General features: G+C 34.1%; 2 protein-coding genes across 8 annotated transcripts in view; one reads left to right on the top strand and one right to left on the bottom strand.

The window, feature by feature from the left end:
* The first annotated feature begins 407 nt into the window (after positions 1 to 407).
* LOC145973043 (uncharacterized) lies at positions 408 to 10486 on the top strand. Of its 5 annotated transcripts, XM_083102181.1 has the most exons (6): positions 408 to 480; positions 564 to 1055; positions 1349 to 4885; positions 5358 to 5462; positions 5916 to 7874; positions 8360 to 10486. In XM_083102181.1, the coding sequence occupies exons 2-6, from the start codon at positions 690 to 692 to the stop codon at positions 10133 to 10135; spliced, it is 7743 nt and encodes a 2580-aa protein (XP_082958307.1). In that variant the 5' UTR covers positions 408 to 480; positions 564 to 689; the 3' UTR covers positions 10136 to 10486. The 5 variants fall into 5 exon arrangements, with proteins under 5 accessions (XP_082958307.1, XP_082958306.1, XP_082958308.1 ...); XM_083102180.1 differs by having other exon boundaries at positions 427 to 1055; XM_083102182.1 differs by lacking the exon at positions 408 to 480 and having other exon boundaries at positions 965 to 1055; positions 1322 to 4885.
* Positions 10487 to 11119: 633 nt separating this feature from the next.
* Fas3 (fasciclin 3) overlaps positions 11120 to 19190 on the bottom strand; it is a 290217-nt gene continuing 282146 nt past the window's right edge. Inside the window, exons 8-11 of one of the 3 annotated variants that reach the window (XM_083102192.1) lie at positions 16258 to 16288; positions 15937 to 16017; positions 13816 to 13990; positions 11120 to 12724 (exon numbers count right to left, since the gene is read on the bottom strand). In XM_083102192.1, the coding sequence (XP_082958318.1) occupies positions 12542 to 12724; positions 13816 to 13990; positions 15937 to 16017; positions 16258 to 16288 (470 nt within the window). In that variant the 3' untranslated portion in view covers positions 11120 to 12541. Of the gene's footprint in view, positions 12731 to 13815; positions 13991 to 15936; positions 16018 to 16257; positions 16289 to 19190 lie in introns of all 3 variants that reach the window. The other 2 variants (XM_083102191.1, XM_083102193.1) reach the window with 2 other exon arrangements.

The raw sequence follows: 19190 nt of genomic DNA, 5'->3' as shown, positions 1-19190 counted from the left end.
AAGAAATTCATCTTAAGTAAATCATAGTGTAAATTTATTTATATTTTTGATAAATAATCTTTCTAATGAATTATATGCATGCACGCATAGCATATTAAGAAACAAGAACAAAACTAATAATTTAAATTGACAGTTTTTATATACTTTTTTTATAAACTTTATTCACCTTTTATCATTAAATTTGATTTTACTTTAATGTAAATTTACGTTGTTTTTTTATTCATAATATTGTCTGCGAATAAATAATTATCGTATATTAGAAATGTCTTTTTCACATTTTAGCCAAACATTATTCAATATGCATATGTAATATAATCTTGATTTTATATATATATATATATATATATATATATATATATATATATATATAAACAGTCAAATATTTTTTTATATCGAGTTGTTTTATTAATAAATTCACTCATATCAATTCAGAAAATGTCTCTCTTTATAAATTTGATTGTGCATTTTACATCACTACATGTAAGAAAAATCTTATCAAAAGTAAATATAGTAAAATCGTTGATTATGACCAATTTAACATGTTACTCGTGATTTACCGTTAGGTTATCTCGGTGCCAGTTATTTAAAATCTTCCTCGTTAAATAAAAGTGTTATAAGACGATGCCGTTAAAAACATCCAAATAATCGTATTCCTTAAAGGTCTATTATTAAAAAATATATAACATAAAATGGATTCAAGTCGTGAGGAGAAGATAACTCTCGATCTAGAAAGACGAAAGACGCAATCATTCAGGGAAAAAATGAGAAAGCTTGCCGAATGCGAGAAGATAGTTTCGGTCGAGACTATCAATGCTATCGGAGAAATTACGAAAGATGTTGAAATGACTGAGAATAACGTGCCAAGCAGCGATGAGTTTGATGAAGAATTGGAAGAAGAATATCGTAACCTGAACGATATTTTCGATTTACCGCACGACTCTTATTCCCTTACTAAAATTAAAACGGAGTTACCTCTTTGTATCAAATATGGCATCCGTTCTGGCGTAACTCATCTAAATATGCTGAAATTTTCGCCGTTATCCAGAAGTTATCAGGTAATCATGATTATCGTGAGAATCTCTGTTGAAAACTTTATTTCAATAATATCTCTCTTGTTTTTTATGTTAATATAATAAGTATAAATATAATAATAGTAGTTTTCAAATTGTGTTTTATTTGCGAAGTTTTTTATACTAATTCCCTATGTGTGCTCTTAAGTACAAATTAATTAATTAAATATATTAATCACATATTTTAATAAATTAATTGCGTAATTAAAATAGTTATTTTTTAAAATATATCATTAAACATTGCTTTGTAGCTTCTCATTTCGCAGCTCTAATAACAGGGTGGCGCTATAGCGATTGCAGCTTTTGCCACAAGCGCAATTTATAAATCACGCTATTGGAACGAGGCGATAATCGACCAGATTGTCGAAGACGGTGATACTTTTTATTGTGAGTCCTACAAGAATGTGAACACTGGCGATCGTCGGACAATGACTATCCTCGACTTGAAGAGGAATCTTCTCATTCAGAAAAAGATCAATATAACAATCAAGATCGAAGATCCGGCGTATGCCGGGAGATTTCGTTCACACGATCCAACGGAGCTTCATTTGGCGAAGGCGTTAGAGTTGTTTTTTAAGCGATACGATGCCGGGATCCTGACGTCGCCGGTACTGAATATAGCTATATGGCGAGACTCGAAATATTACAATGTATTTGACGGTCAAGCGCGACGAGATAATGGTGAACCGGTTACTGATGAAATCAACGGTTCAGCCAAATTGTTTCTCGTGAAGAATGTAATGGGAGTATTATTCATTATCCTCGAAAAGAGCAACGTGCGAAACGAACCTTTTGTGATATACGCCGTAACTCTCTGCGCAATCGAATCGATCTTTCCGGATGATCCTGCGGAAGTCGAAAAGATATATGGGAAGCTGCAGAGGAGACCGAGCGGCTACAAAATTCGTCAGAAGCATCGAGCCATGGTGCAAGGATCCTATCATCTCACGCATCCAGCCATATCGAGAGCTCTGCGAGATAAAGGACATCTGATTATAGCCGTGGCAGCGTTGATATACTCGCGGCTAGTTAGCGCAAACAAGTGGACGACCGCTTTGGTCGACTTAATCATCAATCAGTCTAACATTTATCTAATTGACTTAGTAAGAATTCTTGAGAAAAAGCTCGACGACGACTTTGAGCTCCGGCTGGAAGACCTGATGAGCGATGTTATTCTTGGAGTGTACTCTGCCAAGATAAAGATAGACGTAAATATGATACCGGGGCAAAAAAACAAGAGCGCTATTGATAGCGGTATACGCGAGTTTTTCGAGGCACGGGAGATCGGGATACTCGAAATCAAGAAGATCTTCTACGCAGTCTGGAAGGACGGCGATGCGTATTATTTCCTCGATCCGTTTGCATGCGATGACGAAGGTTTCAGGATCTATCACAACGATAGCAAAGGACACACGACGGGTGATACATTCGGAGGCGCTGCCTGTGTTACCATGAACAGCACCGTAAATGAGGTAGTGGAAACAGTGCTGGAGAATACTGGTAGTAAGAAGAAGGATCCTTTTCTGATACATGGAATAACAGTGCTGTATGTGAAGACTGGAGTAGCGCCGGACGGACCATTCGAAAGAGTAATTTATCGAGAGAGAGGAACTAATCGTAGACCGCAGGCCCCGTCGCCACCGGCACCGACGGATACAGTGGAAAAAATAATCGATACAACACCGCGTGTACGACCACATTTGCATGAATCCATTGAAATATCTAATCAATTCCCAGAAAATATGCAACATGTGGACCGATATAGAATGGCAGATGATGAACCAATGACTTTTATACTCGCACAAGAGGAAAAAAAGAAAGTATATAAAGAAGAACAGAATGTAGAAGAGGAGGAAGAAGAGGATATAGGAGAAGCAAAAGAAGAAAAAGATGACAAGAAGGTGCAAAAAATACGCGTAAAAAACGAAGAAGATATCGAAGAAGGAGAAACAGCCGAGGAAATACGAAAAGAACCTTTATTAAAATTTATTATGGGATATAAAATGATAAATGTTCACCGTCTGCTACTTAGTGGTACCAAAAATTGTCTGAGTGAAAACTTTCGTCTGCAATCACGTGGCAGACAAGGATTAATAGCTGCTTTAACTGCTTTGGCGTACAGAAGATTGAAAGATCCGACTCGCTGGCGAAATATAGACGTGGATCAAATCGTTGACATCAGCAACAAAGCTTATGAGCAAGTCATAACGTGGATCGAACAAGGCCGACCTGAGATAAAAGAAGCGGTAGCAGTGAAAGAAGAGTTGGAAGAAGAGGAAGAAGAAGAGGAAGAAGAGGAAATCGAAGAAGAGGAAGAAGAAGAAGAAGAAGAGGAGGAGGAAGAAGAGGAAAAAGTAATTCGGAAAGTAGCACGTGCTCCGAGTCATTTGGACATCTCTTTCTTGCCGCCTAGATTAAAACTAGCTGAGTACGATGCTATTTTCAAGACAAAGACAAATATTATCGACGGCGACGCGAATCCGTTGGCAAATCTCGCAGAGGCTCTCGAGCGTTATTTCGAACGATACCCTGAAGCGGTGTTGGAAAATAAGAGATTAATGTACGCCATTTGGAAAGAGGATGAAAAATTCTTTCTATTTAATCCTTACGGCAGCGATTCAGAAGGATGGCGTCTTCGAGATCATCCAGCCTCCTTTGTTGTAACGGATAGTCTCAACGAACTGATCGATCTTCTTCATGGTATTTTGGAATACAACGATCCATTATTCTCGCTTCATTTCGTGGCTCTGGACGCGATACAACCGGGAAAATATAGGTCACCCGTGGAAATCATGATACCAGACGAACAGACGATCGATAAGTTTCGTACAAAATTTCTACCGATCACAGATGATGATTTATTAAAGCTTGAAGAGAAACCAGATATTACTACCATAGAAGCATTAGAGAAACCTGTAGCCGATGAAGAAGAAGAAGAGGAGGAAATGGAGGAAGAGGAAGAAGAGGAAGAAGAGGTGGAGGAAGAGGAAGAAGAGGAAGAAGAGGAAGAAGATGAAATAGCAAGGAAAAAATTGGAAGAAAAACCTCTTGTAGATCCCTTGCTGGAAGTCGAGGAATTGGCGCAGCCTGATGCACCTTACCGTCTAAATCTAGCACTTCTGACCTCCACGGTGAAAATACAAGAACCGATCGAAGAAGAGCTCAACAACCTACACGAAGAAGTGATAATGGAGAAAATGAAATACGATCATCCGCCGCCGTACGTGATGCCACCGCGAAAGACGCTTTATATTTTGCTGGAAGCGAAACGAGCGAATAGATCGATTCCTTCTCTCGTATCGAGATTCTCGATCGATTCGAGACTAGAGATCAAGAAAAAGGATGATTTTCCCACAAATTACGTTGCACCTGCATCAGCCGCGATCGTATCGCTGCCTCGAGACGCGAAACCCTCTAAAATCATCAAGCTATCTTCCGGAAAATACTTATACTCGAGATTATCACCGATTCGTATAATGCCTCTTAGAGCGATTGACGAGAGTTATATCCAGAAGGAAGATGTCGATAATGCACTTGATGAAAAATGTCTTGAACAAGAGAAGTTGGAGGAAAAGAAGGAAGACATACCATTAGCAAAATTAACGACAATAACTTGTGGTACGAGATCAGAATTGATACCGCTCGGACCGATAATTAAAACTCCAGTTTTAACAACAAAGCACTTGACATGTTCCGATGAGCAGCAGCAGAAGAGCATATCGAAGACTGAAAATGAAATTATCAAGAGAAATCTCTGCAATGCGGAAAAGCTTCTATTCAAATTGATATTTCCTAATTTTAATCCTGATTTTCAGGTGAGCATATCTATGGTTCAAATATTTTACCTTCTCTAATATATTTTTTATGCATTTTTTTAATAATTTTTCTATTTTTTAGCTACTATTCAATGAGATCAAAATGCGATAAAAAGAATTTAAACGCGCGATTTAATGAATAAATATATTGATTATCAAACATATATTAATAATTCTACATAATGTAATGAAAAAAATTTAGATTGTTTAAAATGTAATATTTTAATTTAAATAATTAATGAAAATATTTAAATATTAATTATTGAATTTTTTAAATATTAAATACTTTAAATATTATGAATAATTAGCATTAATTTGCATTTTTCACTAGTCAACATATATTTTTATGCATGTTTCTTATCTAATTAAAAAGATTGACTTAATATTCTTTAATTTATGGAAAATATTATTATTTATTATGTACATAATTTTTTATAAAAGCGCCTTTTAATATAAATTTTTTTTTATTTAGTCATCAGAAGAGAAAGATGATAGTAAAAAAGTGGACGACATAAGAAAGACTACAATTAGCGTAAAAGATGAGAAAATAGACCGTTCTGAAGCTATCGGCTTTAAAGTAATTTTATTATATATTATTATGTAATATGGAAGGGTATTGTGTGTGTGTGTGTGTGTGTGTGTGTGTGTGTGTGTGTGTGTGTGTGTGTGTGTGTGTGTGTGTGTGTGTGTGTGTGTGTATATATATAAAAGATGTCCATAGTCGGATCTAAATTTATACAATGTATTAATGGAATGAAACATTTTTTGAACGTTTATAACTTTAATGGAGCATTTTCGAGCATAAGTTTATATGAACTTTTTTTATCTATTTGATTCTATTAACACATTATATAAATTTGATCTTAATCTTTACGAACCCTGTATATTAATGTCACAATGCAATTATATTATATATATTATCGATAAGAATTCTCTTATGTAATTAAAATTCATTTTTTTTCTAATAATTAGAAGCTTGATAAACAAATTATTTAGCATACAATATTTGCCTCACGAATGTTATTTCAAGGTGTTGGAAGGTGAAAACGTGGAGATAATACAAGGCAATTCGAGTTTAATGGATCGTGGGCGAGTTGAATTTTCGCATTTCAAGCCATGTTACATCGCGGCTGTATTGTGCATTTTAGCGAAAATTGTGCTAGACGTGGATCGCTTTTGTGGAAGCATTCTAGATGAATTGATCCTCCTTACATGTAAAATCGATCAACATGTGGGTAAATTACGATACAAGGAATTCAGGACGTTTTATAACGTGAACATTCTCGACGCGAATTTTAACGTCATTTTAAAAGAGATCATTCGCGTTGATCCTAAAAATTCAATATCCAACGAGCTTGATGCGAGCATAGAGAAATTCTTAAAGAAAGATCAAACCGGCATATTGGTATTGATAAATTGTGCCTACGCATTTTGGACGACGAATGATAGATATTATCTCTTCGATCCTTATTCTTGCGACGAGAAAGGACGCGCCAGTGAGGAAGGTTACTGCTGCCTTCTAAAGTTCCGGGATTTAAAATCCATGCTCGACAGAATTAAAGAAAACGCCGGCGAGACTGAAAAAAAGCCTTTCCGTCTTTATACCGTATCCATTGCTCATATGGAGATGAAGAGACGCAAGCGGAAACGAAAAAAAGGCATCGAACGTCGCGCAAAACTAACTGTCCAAGAATCGATCAAAAGCGAGGAAAAGCGAGTTGCAATGACACCGCCAATCGTATCGGAGACATCTTTGATCGAGTTAGCAGAGTGGGTTACTTCGGATCCGGAACTGGATCCAGATCGTGACGTCATAATTCCCGGTTTCACGCCAATGCGATATCATGAAGCTTCGATGCTTGAAGCGATCATTCTGGAAGACGACATTACAACGCCCGCTCTAATGCCGTTCAAAATAAGGCCGTCGAAAATACCAGACAACGATCGCGAGGAAACGATGGTAGAACGAGTGAAACCATTCGAAAGGATATTTCGAAACTACACGTCCCTCGCAATTCCCATCGATCTCTGTATCATGGCATGGTCGTTGATCCACGATCCCATATCCTGGTCGGAGCGCACCGTCGACGGTTTGCTCGAGGCTAGCAGGAATTATGCTCTCGACAGCGTGTTAGCGAGCGAAGATACGTCCGTGAGCGACATGACTGATAGCTTGTTGCCAGAATTCGAGATAGCAAATTATGCGTTTCACGTGGTATTTGCGCCTTTGCACTACGGGAGATTGTACGCTACGGAGGGATGGAATTTGGCGATGACCATGGAGAAGATATTTGAGACGAGGATCTATACCGGCGCAATAATCGTCTGTCGCTATGCTCATGTGGGCATCACGAAATGTGGCAGAAATTATTTAGCCTGGTGGACAGTCACGGGAACGAAAAGTTTGAGGATGATCGTATCCAGCAGCATAAACGAATTTCTTAAATTAATTGTCAAGGTCATTGATGAGCCGCTGGAGACGGGATTTGCCGTCAGAACAATCACAATATCCTATGCACGCAAAATGGCACCAGATTGCAGCGACATTCGCGGTCTTCACGAGCCGATGGCACCAACAGCATCCTTGGCGGAAATTCATCGAAAAAAATCGCCGGAATCTCGGGATCTTGAAGCGATCTTTAGACCAATAGGCCCGGCTCCGAAACCAATCTTCGTACTTGGAACAGTGGCTTTGCGTGATCGAAATAGCTTGCTAGAGCCGCGAATAAAACGTTGCTATTTCGTCGCATTGTTAGCTGTCACGATTAAGCGGGATATCGTTCAATCTCCACTTTCGGGCATGATCGATAGGGTTCTCGAAGTGGCGGAGAGTTTGTACAGAGGATTCGCTGAACCAAAATTTCACACGGAACATATATTGCGAAATGTCCCGCTGATGAACAGACTGTTTGACTTTCGAGATTGTGCGTCGTCGTTGATCACGTTGACGACGAATCCCCGGATCGGCAAAAACGATTTTTACATTCAAGTAAGCTTCAAAAAAAGAGAGAGAAATCATTCTTTCGATTTCTTCTCATCTCTATTATTTACCATGTTTGAAAACTTTATTTTTTTTCTCTTTTAATGTTTATATATATCTTCCTAAAACAAAAATATATAGTAGAAGAACAGACATATGTATGTACACACACATATATATGTATGTCTGTTCTTTTACTATATATTTTTATTTTAGAAAGCTTCTAAAATATTTTTTATCTTTAATTTTTTCTCCCATATCTCTCCTGTTTTCCTTTACTGTATAATATTGATCAAAAAGTGTATATCTTTCTTAATTGTCACATCTTTTTTTATGCATACTCGTTTATTATAATGTTATTGTTATAATGTTATCTATCTATTTAGTTAATTATACTATATTTAAAATTTTTTCAATCTCATATAAGCATATCTGAGAACTATTTTAATAAACAATTCCAATTTTTAAGATTTCTTTTATGTATATCGCTTTAGGTGAAAAAACATTTAAAACGTCACTTCAAAATGCACACAAGCGGCATATTACACTTCACTAACTGCTGCTATGGCTTTTGGTACTCAAGATCGACCAGATGCTATTATTACCTCGATCCGTATCAATGCGATATGGGAGGCAAAAAAGTTTTTGCAAACGGCAACGCCTGTCTGTGCATCTTCTCCTCCGTGTGTCAAATGACAAAGCATATGTGTCTCAATCAGTACGAAGGCACAACCGGATTCTATCTTCATAGAATTCATGTGAGTTCCATCGATATGTCGCCATATGAGAAATTTCAGGAAGATCCTATGTGGATTTATCTCGACTATCACTGGAATTTCACGCATTCAATTACGCGAAGGCGTAGGAAAGCGAAAGACGGCGATGGATCGGAGTTCGATCAGCGATTTTGGAACAATTACGCAGTCGAGATTACCGACCTAATTTATTCCGTTTGGGGCACGATCGGCGCGTACGACTGCCGTTTTGGTGAACGGGCAGGAAAAAATCGCGCCGCCATATGCGTGGCCATTCTGGCCATGCAACATCTTTGTCATCCTTCTAGATGGAGCCCCGCCATTCTGGACTCGGCCGTGATTTGCGGTGATTCCTACTATACAGAAAGCCTGAAAAGCGCGGCGCGAACATTCTCGAAGCCCATAAACAGGTTTGGCCTGCGAACTACCCTCAGGGTATATCCGCACTTGTGGACCGTGGATTTCGGCACAAGCGTGTGTGGCATTCTATACGGCGATCGAAACCGATTGACATTAACCGGCGCGTTGAAGTCAGCCTTGGAGGAAGCACGCAATGTCATCATTGAATGTAACGAGATCACCCTGGCCTTGCTAGCCGCCAAGGACGCTTATTACATTGCCGATCCTTGTTGGATCGGACCTCCGTTGTTCGCGAGGGATCGCAATGCGATCTACGTTTTACGCTGCAAGAATATGAACATATTGACATATGTGATAACGAAAATGTTCAATACCAATCAGCGACTTGGCGTTCGAATCACGCCATTGAGGCTCGCGTTCGATCGAGAAGACTTTGACGCAGATCCCGGACTCTACACCGCTAGAAGGAAAATTCTGCCGAGATCGCTACGAAAGGATCCAGGAAAAATCGACGATCCTGGTACGCCCATTCCCGGAGCGGTTACGGTTCCAGATATAGATTCTTACCTGCGATATCAACGGTATCTCGCCGATGGTGTAGTCGGAGATTTCCAACCGGAAGATTCCCAGCTGCGAAATCATATGGAGTTTGCGTTGAAACCTGAAAACGTAAACAACACGTTCGTGAGCACCAAGTGGCGTTTGAATCTCGGCCAAGCGCGTCCTCCGAAACGAACCAAGCCACCTGTGGATCCTACCGGGATGAAACGTGAGTCGGCGGACTGCATCGATTCCGCGACTGAGCTATTTCAGCCGCGTCGTTCGCGAATTTCTGTCACGGATTTAATCACCGCGTGCGATAATTATCCGAGACCGATGGATTTCATTAGCGATGCTCCTCCACCTGGAATAGAATCGCTCGAATGCGCCAGCGAGCGTGATTTCATCCGTGAACAAAGCCACATGGATTTCAACGAACGCGTTGCAGAAATGTCTCGGAATATCCACAAGAATTATCGCCATCGTTTACCGAAAAATAAAAGATTTGCTCATTCTTTAATCGATGCTGATCAAGTAAAAGACAAAGCTGAGGATATTCCAAAAACAAATAGTGAATTAAGCGAAACTACAACCGATATTACGGAAATTTACTGAACGTTGGATGTAATCATTGTAAATTTACAGAAAAACGCAATTCTTCTGGAAGTTAATTACGAACATAGGTATATATTAAATGTTTTTCTTCGAAATTCTCTGACGTATGCAGAGCAAAATGACTTTATATAATTATAATATGATATTGCATGATATTTAGAAATCTACATTCTTATCTTACCTCGTCAATTCAAGGAACTCTTAATAACCTTATAAAAAAGTCAAGAACATTTTCAATAATTGCGAAATTAGCTTCCCATTAGATACGTATTAATGTGTTTTTACATAAATCAACATATAATACGCTCGGTAATACGCTCATTTGTTTTTCAACAATTAACGTATACATTATGTAATATACATATATATATATATATATATATATATATGCATATGTATTTAATAACATCAATGTTATTGAACGATGATTCTCGAAGAGACCTATATTAGATTTATTCAGATAAATTATAAATTTGAATATATATCGAGAATAAATTATATCCGAGGTAAATAAGATAAATTGATTGTATGAATCTTTCCATGTTGCGTATATGTCACTTTTTTATCAATTTTTAAATAATTTTCGATAAAAAATAATATAAATAAAAAAAATATATAAATAATAAAAATAATATAAATAAATATAATATAAATTTTAAAAATTTGGTTATGTTTATTATATTTTTTCAAAATTAGTATCTAGTTTCACATTTTTAATCAAATAAAAAAAACTTAAATAATAAATGATAAAAAGACAAGATGCCGGCTTTGATATTCGAATTACTATACTGCTATGCACTAACGTCTGTGCGAATCTAGATTTTTTTATATTTTTTCTATTTTAATAGCAATAGCATTTTTATCGATAATTAGTCTTTTGTACAATATATTACTATAATTCTTACCTACAAATCAAATTTTGGATGTATGAAATTTAAGGATTTAGGAAATAATGAATGAAAAATAAGGTTTTATAAAAGATAATTATCGATCCATATATTATCTTTATTTAGTTATTTATCAAAATAAATGTGTACAAAAAAGTAAATTTATTAGTACTGGACGGCAGAAAATGTTTGAATCGATATACTCGTAAAGTTTTACGAATATAATCGAAACAATCAAACGAATCAATGATTGACTTATACCTAATAAGTTTGCATCGCTGTTAAATTAGTTTGCTGTAAGTTAAGCCTTTAATATTTTAAAATATGATACCACACCTAAAATTATGCAATTATTATGTGGGTTGTAGCATATAAATAGCATATAAAACATCTTACATAGTTATTAGCGAATATTTATCTCGTATTCTATCTATAATGAGATATACATAATCTAAATATATAATTTCTAAGCATATTGACTTTACAATTTACAAAAACAATAGTCTCGCTTAAAAGTCGTTTCTGTAATTTTATTTCTTTTATTTTATCTCTTCTATCTAATGTTTCATGCATTAATTTTTTCATTTGCTATAGCTGATAATCTTATAATTTCTTTCCGCGCGATTAGTTTTTCAAGTTTAAATCGTCCAAACAACTTTTAAGCATATGACGTACACGATAGTAATTATTATTATTCATTTATTATTTAATAACAACATTAATGTTAATACTTAAATACGTTTAACGCGATGTTTAACATAATCGCAATAAGTCGCAATAATCATATATGTGTCAAAGGAAAAAAGAAATTTATAGATAGAAAAAGATATATATGTATGTCTTGAAAGTAATCTAAAAAAATACATAAATTAATATAACTTACATAACAAAATTTTAAGTAGAATATTTTGCTGAATAAGAAAAAACTTGTTTGACAACACGATGGTTAAGATCATATCTTCCAAAATTCTCATTAAAGAAGTAATTCTCGTCGAATGTAAATTATAAGAGATAACTAGTTGCTTGTATACATCATATTTTGAGACACGTTATAAATTTATAAAATAATTTATACGCCGCAACGCATATTTTTCGCCAAGAAGTTGTGTCTCCTTGCTCCCGAATTCAATAATCACCAGCTATGTAACACGTACGTCGAAGGACAGAGATCGGAACATCGCGCGATCGTAACATAACATTATCTACCATACAACAAATTATCACACGTACGGCCACGGGGCTTTGAACGAGGAACGTGATCATGCCCATTTTCGTATACGAAAATGATCGCGATAAATGCGACGAAAAATTAATAACGAGATAAAATAACGCCTTGAAACAATTTGTCTGTCGTTTTAATTTGATCCAAATTGTATGTTCATTTTGTTTTTCGTTTGCTCGTATAGTAATATTGCATCAGCTTTTATGCGGAAGAAATTGCCATTTTTCTAAAACTCGTAACTCCTCGAAAGATGAAGAACACGCGATCGTTTGTATATTAATCGCTTTCGAGATGCAATTATTTATCGGCCGTTTCCTCCGTTTCCGGTTTCGTGTACAAGATCTCAGCGTATTCCGTTTTATCCTCGTTTAATCGCCGGGATGTAGTACCTTGTTGTGTAAGATCCAACTCTGCGTAAACTATTCCACCCTCACTCGTTGGAGGATTCGTTCTGCTTTCCTGCGCGGCTGGTTCAGCAATCTGAAGCTACATCGTGTTCTTTTCAGATATGGATATGAGAGCCAATAATATCTCGAATTTTGATTAGCATTTTAATGATCGTACGATTATATTGGAATGCATTATAAAATACTACGCCATAAAAATAGATCCTGTAATATAAAAAATTCGATAACCTTTTTTACATTCGAATTTTTTTACGAATATAAAAATTACGTTATATGATGCGGTTGTATTTATAATTATGTTTTTGTTTTAGACATGAAAACATATTATGAATAATAAACTCATCGATAATTTATCTCATTTATTGCAATAATAAGTGAGTTATTTAAAATTATTACGTTTAAATTCATAAAACGCAAAAAGTTACAAACATATCGTATCTTCTTTCCATTAAATTAATTATGCTATTTAATTATGCATTCTTCAATTGATGCAGACTTTTGTTTCGAAATTACGTAGAAAAGATCTAAAGTTTTCCATTTATATAATTTAATTTTTATCATATTAATATATTAATATATTAATATATATAATTTTACATATGTTATTATTATAATTTGTCGAAAATTTTTGCGAAAGTGTTCTATTATGATTCATAAGTGCATAATTCACTAATGCATCATTTCATGTAATGTACTCTGAATTTAAATTAAATCAAAATATGAAAATATCATGAAACTATCATTAATTAAAGCAATATATATAATTAATTAAAGTAGTGACAAAAGATTTTACCAAAAGTCAGTAAATATTTTTCTGATTTTTACACAGTAAAAAAACTCCATCTTATATTTCACTGAATAAGATTTTATTAAAAAATCCGCTACCATTAACTAATTCTTCTCAAAGAAATTTTACTGTTTATAGAGTGCTGTACTTATAATTGGAACTATTCCTTTTCAATACACTAGTGATATTTAAGAGAATATAATTTTTTTCCAATATTATCGTATAGCATATTACCAATTTTAAAACGATTTCAAAGCCATTTAACTATAAATTTGTTGTTGACAATAAACGCATTTGAATTTACTTGAAAAAAATATAATAATAATGAAAAAAATGTGATGATTCGTATTGTTCATTTAAAAACTGATAGAATTTACCTTCTCGTCGCCGACGGTGACGACGGTCTTCATTGTATCTGTATCGGTACCCGACACTTTATCTTTGTTACGTCCAAAGAGCTTGGACAGATTAAACCTTGACTTCCGTTGTCCTCGGGAAGATGCTCCGTCTATTTCTGATCGGGAATATCTGCCGGCACTTTCTGTGTCACTTCTAATAAAGAAAATTAAATTGTTTCTTTCCATACATCTTTTCGACATGTAATCAAGCAATATTGATTTTACGAAAATTGCGAAACGTTAAGCTGTGGTGTTAATTTTATAGTGTTATCGAATGACAATTTAATAAATTTTTGTATTGGACAATTATTACTCCTAATGTATGTATGTGTATTTGTTATTTTTTGGTCAATTTCTATGCGCGCATAAATATATAATATATGTGTGTAGCTGTTTTTCTGGTTTAGCAAAGGTTAATAAATATGTCGTTAAAAAAACATTTATTACACGCGCACAATATACATACAAAAAAATGTTACATCAAGTTGTATCAAACGCGATATTAATTAAATTCTAAATGCTAATAATTAGATCTAATCTATTTTCCGCGTTCGTTTACTCTACTTACCTCTCTTTAATATTATATGTACGCGTGCTATATAAATGTCAATCCACAAATGAAATGATAATTAAAAAAAATCATGATAGAATCAGTTGCAATAAATCTTTTCTCGTTTTTATTATTTTAATAAAATATTGGAAGCAAAGTTTTTATAAAATTTCGTGTAATGTACTGAATGATATGATAATAGAGTTTGTCTTACATATCATAAATATTGTATACCTATACAATTGGTTATTCAGTAAATCAAGTTGGAAATCAAGTATTGATTATCACAATATTAATTAATTCAGCATAAGTTATTTAAAAATCGTGCTTACAAATATTAAAATAAGCGCTGCGATTAATACAAATTATGTATATGTATGTAAATTAGGATGAGTACTAGCTGAAGCATATATATAAATTAAACAAAGCACTTTATTGTCACACTAGTTAAAATTATTAGAGAGAAATATCACACACAAGCAGCATACAAGTATGCGCATATAGAAAATAAATACAATCATCTGAAGAAATAAAACATAATTCGTATATGAAGAGCGATTATATTCTATATATGCTATGTGAACCTACGTATTTTCTTACTTGTATTGATTCGCAAACTGGGAACTTTGAAAAAAATGCGGTGCTTATTACACCGCAGTTACATATGTAATTAAGACTCAAATGACAAGATTATTACATCTTCCTTCTTGCGAATTAAATATTGCGAAATAAACATTGCGAATTCACGCAGGTAAATATTCGAAATCACATAAATCCGCGTTTAAATTTTTTTTCGCACGCAAACAATACAGAAGTAAATTCTATTTTAATGTACGTTAAGCAGAAATAGAAATTGTGATAACTAAAGTAGAACGCAAAATAAGAAGAATGCAATATAGATTAGGGTAATCCAATTGCTTTCATTTGCCTGCTAAATATCGCGATTTGCGTAAAGATTACGTAAACATGCCATGAGATTGATACAACAACATATAGCGTTAACTCTGACCCTATTTAGCCAAGATTTATTCTTATCTGATGACAGAATGAGAGAATTAGGCCACTTATATATAGGTCATGGTTTTTACCCAGTATTGTATAACTGCCCAAATTATGTTGAATATACACCAACAGATTTCGACATCGTAGATTATGATGTCAAGACGAGAAATAATGCTTATTTCTGCAATATAGATATTGCAGCAATAAGCATTATTTCTCGTCTTGATATATATCGATAATTTCAATGTAATATGAATTAATCTTAACGTATTCTTGATTTTAAGTCATAAAATCGCACGAGTTGATACAAGTTGTAGATTTCTATCTACTGTCACATAAGATTTCTATTTTAACCAGAAATATCACGAGACGAGAAGCAAGTTCCCAGTTTGATCAAATTGTGCAGAAAACAGATGACGAACAATACTCTGTTGGTCGTTGGCTTTCCGCGCAATTTAATCCAATTTCTTTGTCCCGACGAGTAAGAAAAGCGAGCGAAAACACATCCGACATTGCGAACTAATAAAATAAAAAAAGCTGCTGCTTGCCTTTTTCTAACGACATCAGCCGCAGTTTTCGATTTCTCGAGGCGAAGAAGACTAATGCTCGTCGCAGGATCCGCGAAGTCTCTGAAAACGTGCATGCTTGGCAAAAGTCTACGGAACGACAATCGTCGAGTGACGGAAAAGCGACGAATAGATCTACTATTCGCCTCTGAATTGCGTCACACGATTTAAATTAAAGCGAACTACGATAAATGAAGTATTAGTATGACGCCATAGGGTGCGAGTGTGTGAATACTATAAGCAAGAGTGCGATAAAATGGATTGTACATTAATATATATCGTATATTTTTTTAATGTACTCACGACTCCCCGAGATTTCTGGCGGATGAACGACCTGGAAGTAATAAGGAGAAGTTTGGCTTAAATTTGGCAATGTTTCAAAATTAAACGGTTTCGTAATAAAGACAAAATTATAATTGATATTTCCGATGGCTCTAGCTATTTTGCAAAACTGCATTAATGACTAAAGATAATGAAATTTGATCGCTACAAGTTTTTCCTCTTGGATTTATTTTTAAGATTTATTCAAAAACTTCTATGAATATTTTCAAGTGAATATTTAAAATATACTCTTTTGAAGTTAATATTTAACTTATTAATTTTTTTTAATGTATTATTCAATGTATTTCGTCAACATTTTTCATATATTCCTTTTCATATATTTATTAGAATCCAGAAGGTCCAGAATATATATTGTTTATTTCATTTGACATATAAAACAATAATAATTGTTATTATGGCATTAAAATGATTCCAATATTTATCGACTGGAAAGACATCAGTAAAGAAAAAAAATCTTTCATATATAGATAATGTTTAGGAATATTGTAATTTGGAAATCATATGTTTGAAACGATATCGCGCACGCGTATTAAAAGTAAAGCACATGCTCAATTATCACATGCATTTATTATCTTGCAAATTAAAAATGCCAATATATCAACAATGCATGACACATTGTATCATTAAACTTTGGTCTGTGATGTCAACCCATCATTTCTAGTTCAGCAGCATATATTTGCGCACTTCAAGTTAAAATATCTCTCAAAATAATAGTATTACGCATACCAATGCGCGTTTCTTCTTTTTCACATTCACTGAGTGAAACATCCAGTTTAAAAAAGTGGCATTAACATCACGACTTAAGAATTAATTTTTATAGTATTTCAAATTTTGTATCCAGGAGACTGTATCTTGTTTCTATCGCTGAAATTCCGAAATTACGATAAAAACATCCGGTATCGTAAGTTTAGTTTAATGGTAGGACGTAACACATCTCTCTCAACATTTATCTGTATATTTAAAACAAATGTTTTATTTCAAAAATCATACGATACCTAAGTATAATATCATAGCGACGAATGAACTTATGATTAATTATACATACAGCTCTCTATATATTAATTTCATTTGAATTCTTAGATTTACTTCTCGCCTATCGCATTGTATCTACAAGTAGAGATACAAAATGTCATCGTTTTCGCGCGCTTGCGGCGTGGCTGTTTCACTTTAATCGCGGTCGTTTTTGAACCATTTTACCTTCTTAATTTAAACATTTAGCGATCTCTGGAATGTATTAACCGACCGCCAACGGCGCCGTTTCGATTGGGCCCTTAATCGGAAATGGCGAGATAACGATATCGCGCAAACGAAATTTCTCGGTAACTTAGCCACGATTTTTCACGCAGTACTTAGATGGCTTCTAAAAATGTCTCGAAGGGAGAGAGAACGAGAGAGAGAGAGAGAGAGAACACCAATTGCAGGTATTTATAATATATATCTTGTGATCCGGCGAATCGGCATCGCCTTCGCATGTTTCTTCATCATCTTATTCTATAGAGACTTACATTAACATAAATATATCTATATCATATAATATATATATAATATATATACCCCATTGTGTATGGCCAACGATCATGCTCCTTAATAACGTATGTTATCTTTCCGTTAATATATTATGAGTTTTACAAATGTTCATTCAATCTCTAGTTGTCACGGGAATAACGATAATGCGATCGAACGTGCGTACACATCTGTATATTCCTACACGTCCGTATATGTATATATATATATTATATCCTCGCAGCATGATCATCGAGATTTTAAGTCGTAAACGTTACAAGTATAATTACATTATAATTAACTAATTATATAAAAATCAATTACGTAATAGCTGCATTAATATCAATAAACATTAAAATGTAAGTATTAAAATGTATATATATATATATATATATATATAGGCAGGTTTTGTACGTAAATGCATCCGTATATAATCTTTTTGTTTCTTTCCTTTTACGAATCTTGTGATATATGACGACAAGAAACGTATTTAACGATCTCACTCAACTGCAATAAGACAAATAAACAGCGCAATAAATCGAAAAAATTTGCAGTCACGATACTTGCCATTTTGTAAACACCATTAATATTATTTAAAAAAGATCTTATGCAAGTTCGTTTTCTTATTAAATAGAAACATATTAGTATAACTTATAGATTAAGATAAAGGATGTACATGGAATTCTCTTATGGCATTTCGTAAATAAGGCAGAAAAAATCCTATATCGATTTATATTTTGGCAGTGATTTTTGACGTTGTTCTTGCTATGTATCTATGGACCTGTCCGAGACAGGCCTGTTTGAGTCTTGTGAGATTCATTGGAATATTTAGTATTGCAATGAATTTAAGTATAGTAACAGCAGTTACTTTCAATAAAATTGATGAACTAAAATCGGAAACATACAGAAAAAAATCTAAATTAAGTTACGAAATAAATTCTTTCTAATTATACAAAAAATACGATAAAAAATTTTGTTTAAAAAATATTTATTTAAAAAATTAATAATTTTAATTACTCTCTATTTTTTTGAGACTCGAAAAGGAATTTCCAAACCAGTGAAAAATAATAGGAATAATAAGAACAAGCGATTTACTTATCTATATAATCCATAGAAAATATCAATATATCGTATAACTTTTAAAACATATTAAGCATTAATTTAAATTCCGATATTATCCTCCGATTGTATTCGCTGTTACTATGTGCTTAATAGTTTTATAAGTAATTTTCAGTTAGTAAAAATCTTCGATAAATATTCGAAAGTGGATCTTGATGACCGTTTAATCGTACTTCCCGAGAACAGCTCCGTGAGAATCTCATGTATATACCTAGTTTAATTGTAAGACAGGAAATTGAAACGTTTATTCATCTTAATCAGTTCTCTCTTTG

This window comes from Camponotus vicinus, unplaced genomic scaffold (genome assembly GCF_025532165.1).
Source record: "Camponotus vicinus isolate PSW18456_S1 unplaced genomic scaffold, iyCamVici1.0 SCAF_6, whole genome shotgun sequence".
In the NCBI taxonomy this organism is placed as follows: domain Eukaryota; kingdom Metazoa; phylum Arthropoda; class Insecta; order Hymenoptera; family Formicidae; genus Camponotus; species Camponotus vicinus.
Note: the sequence above shows the minus strand (reverse complement) of the source record. Positions and strands in the feature narration are given on the sequence as shown.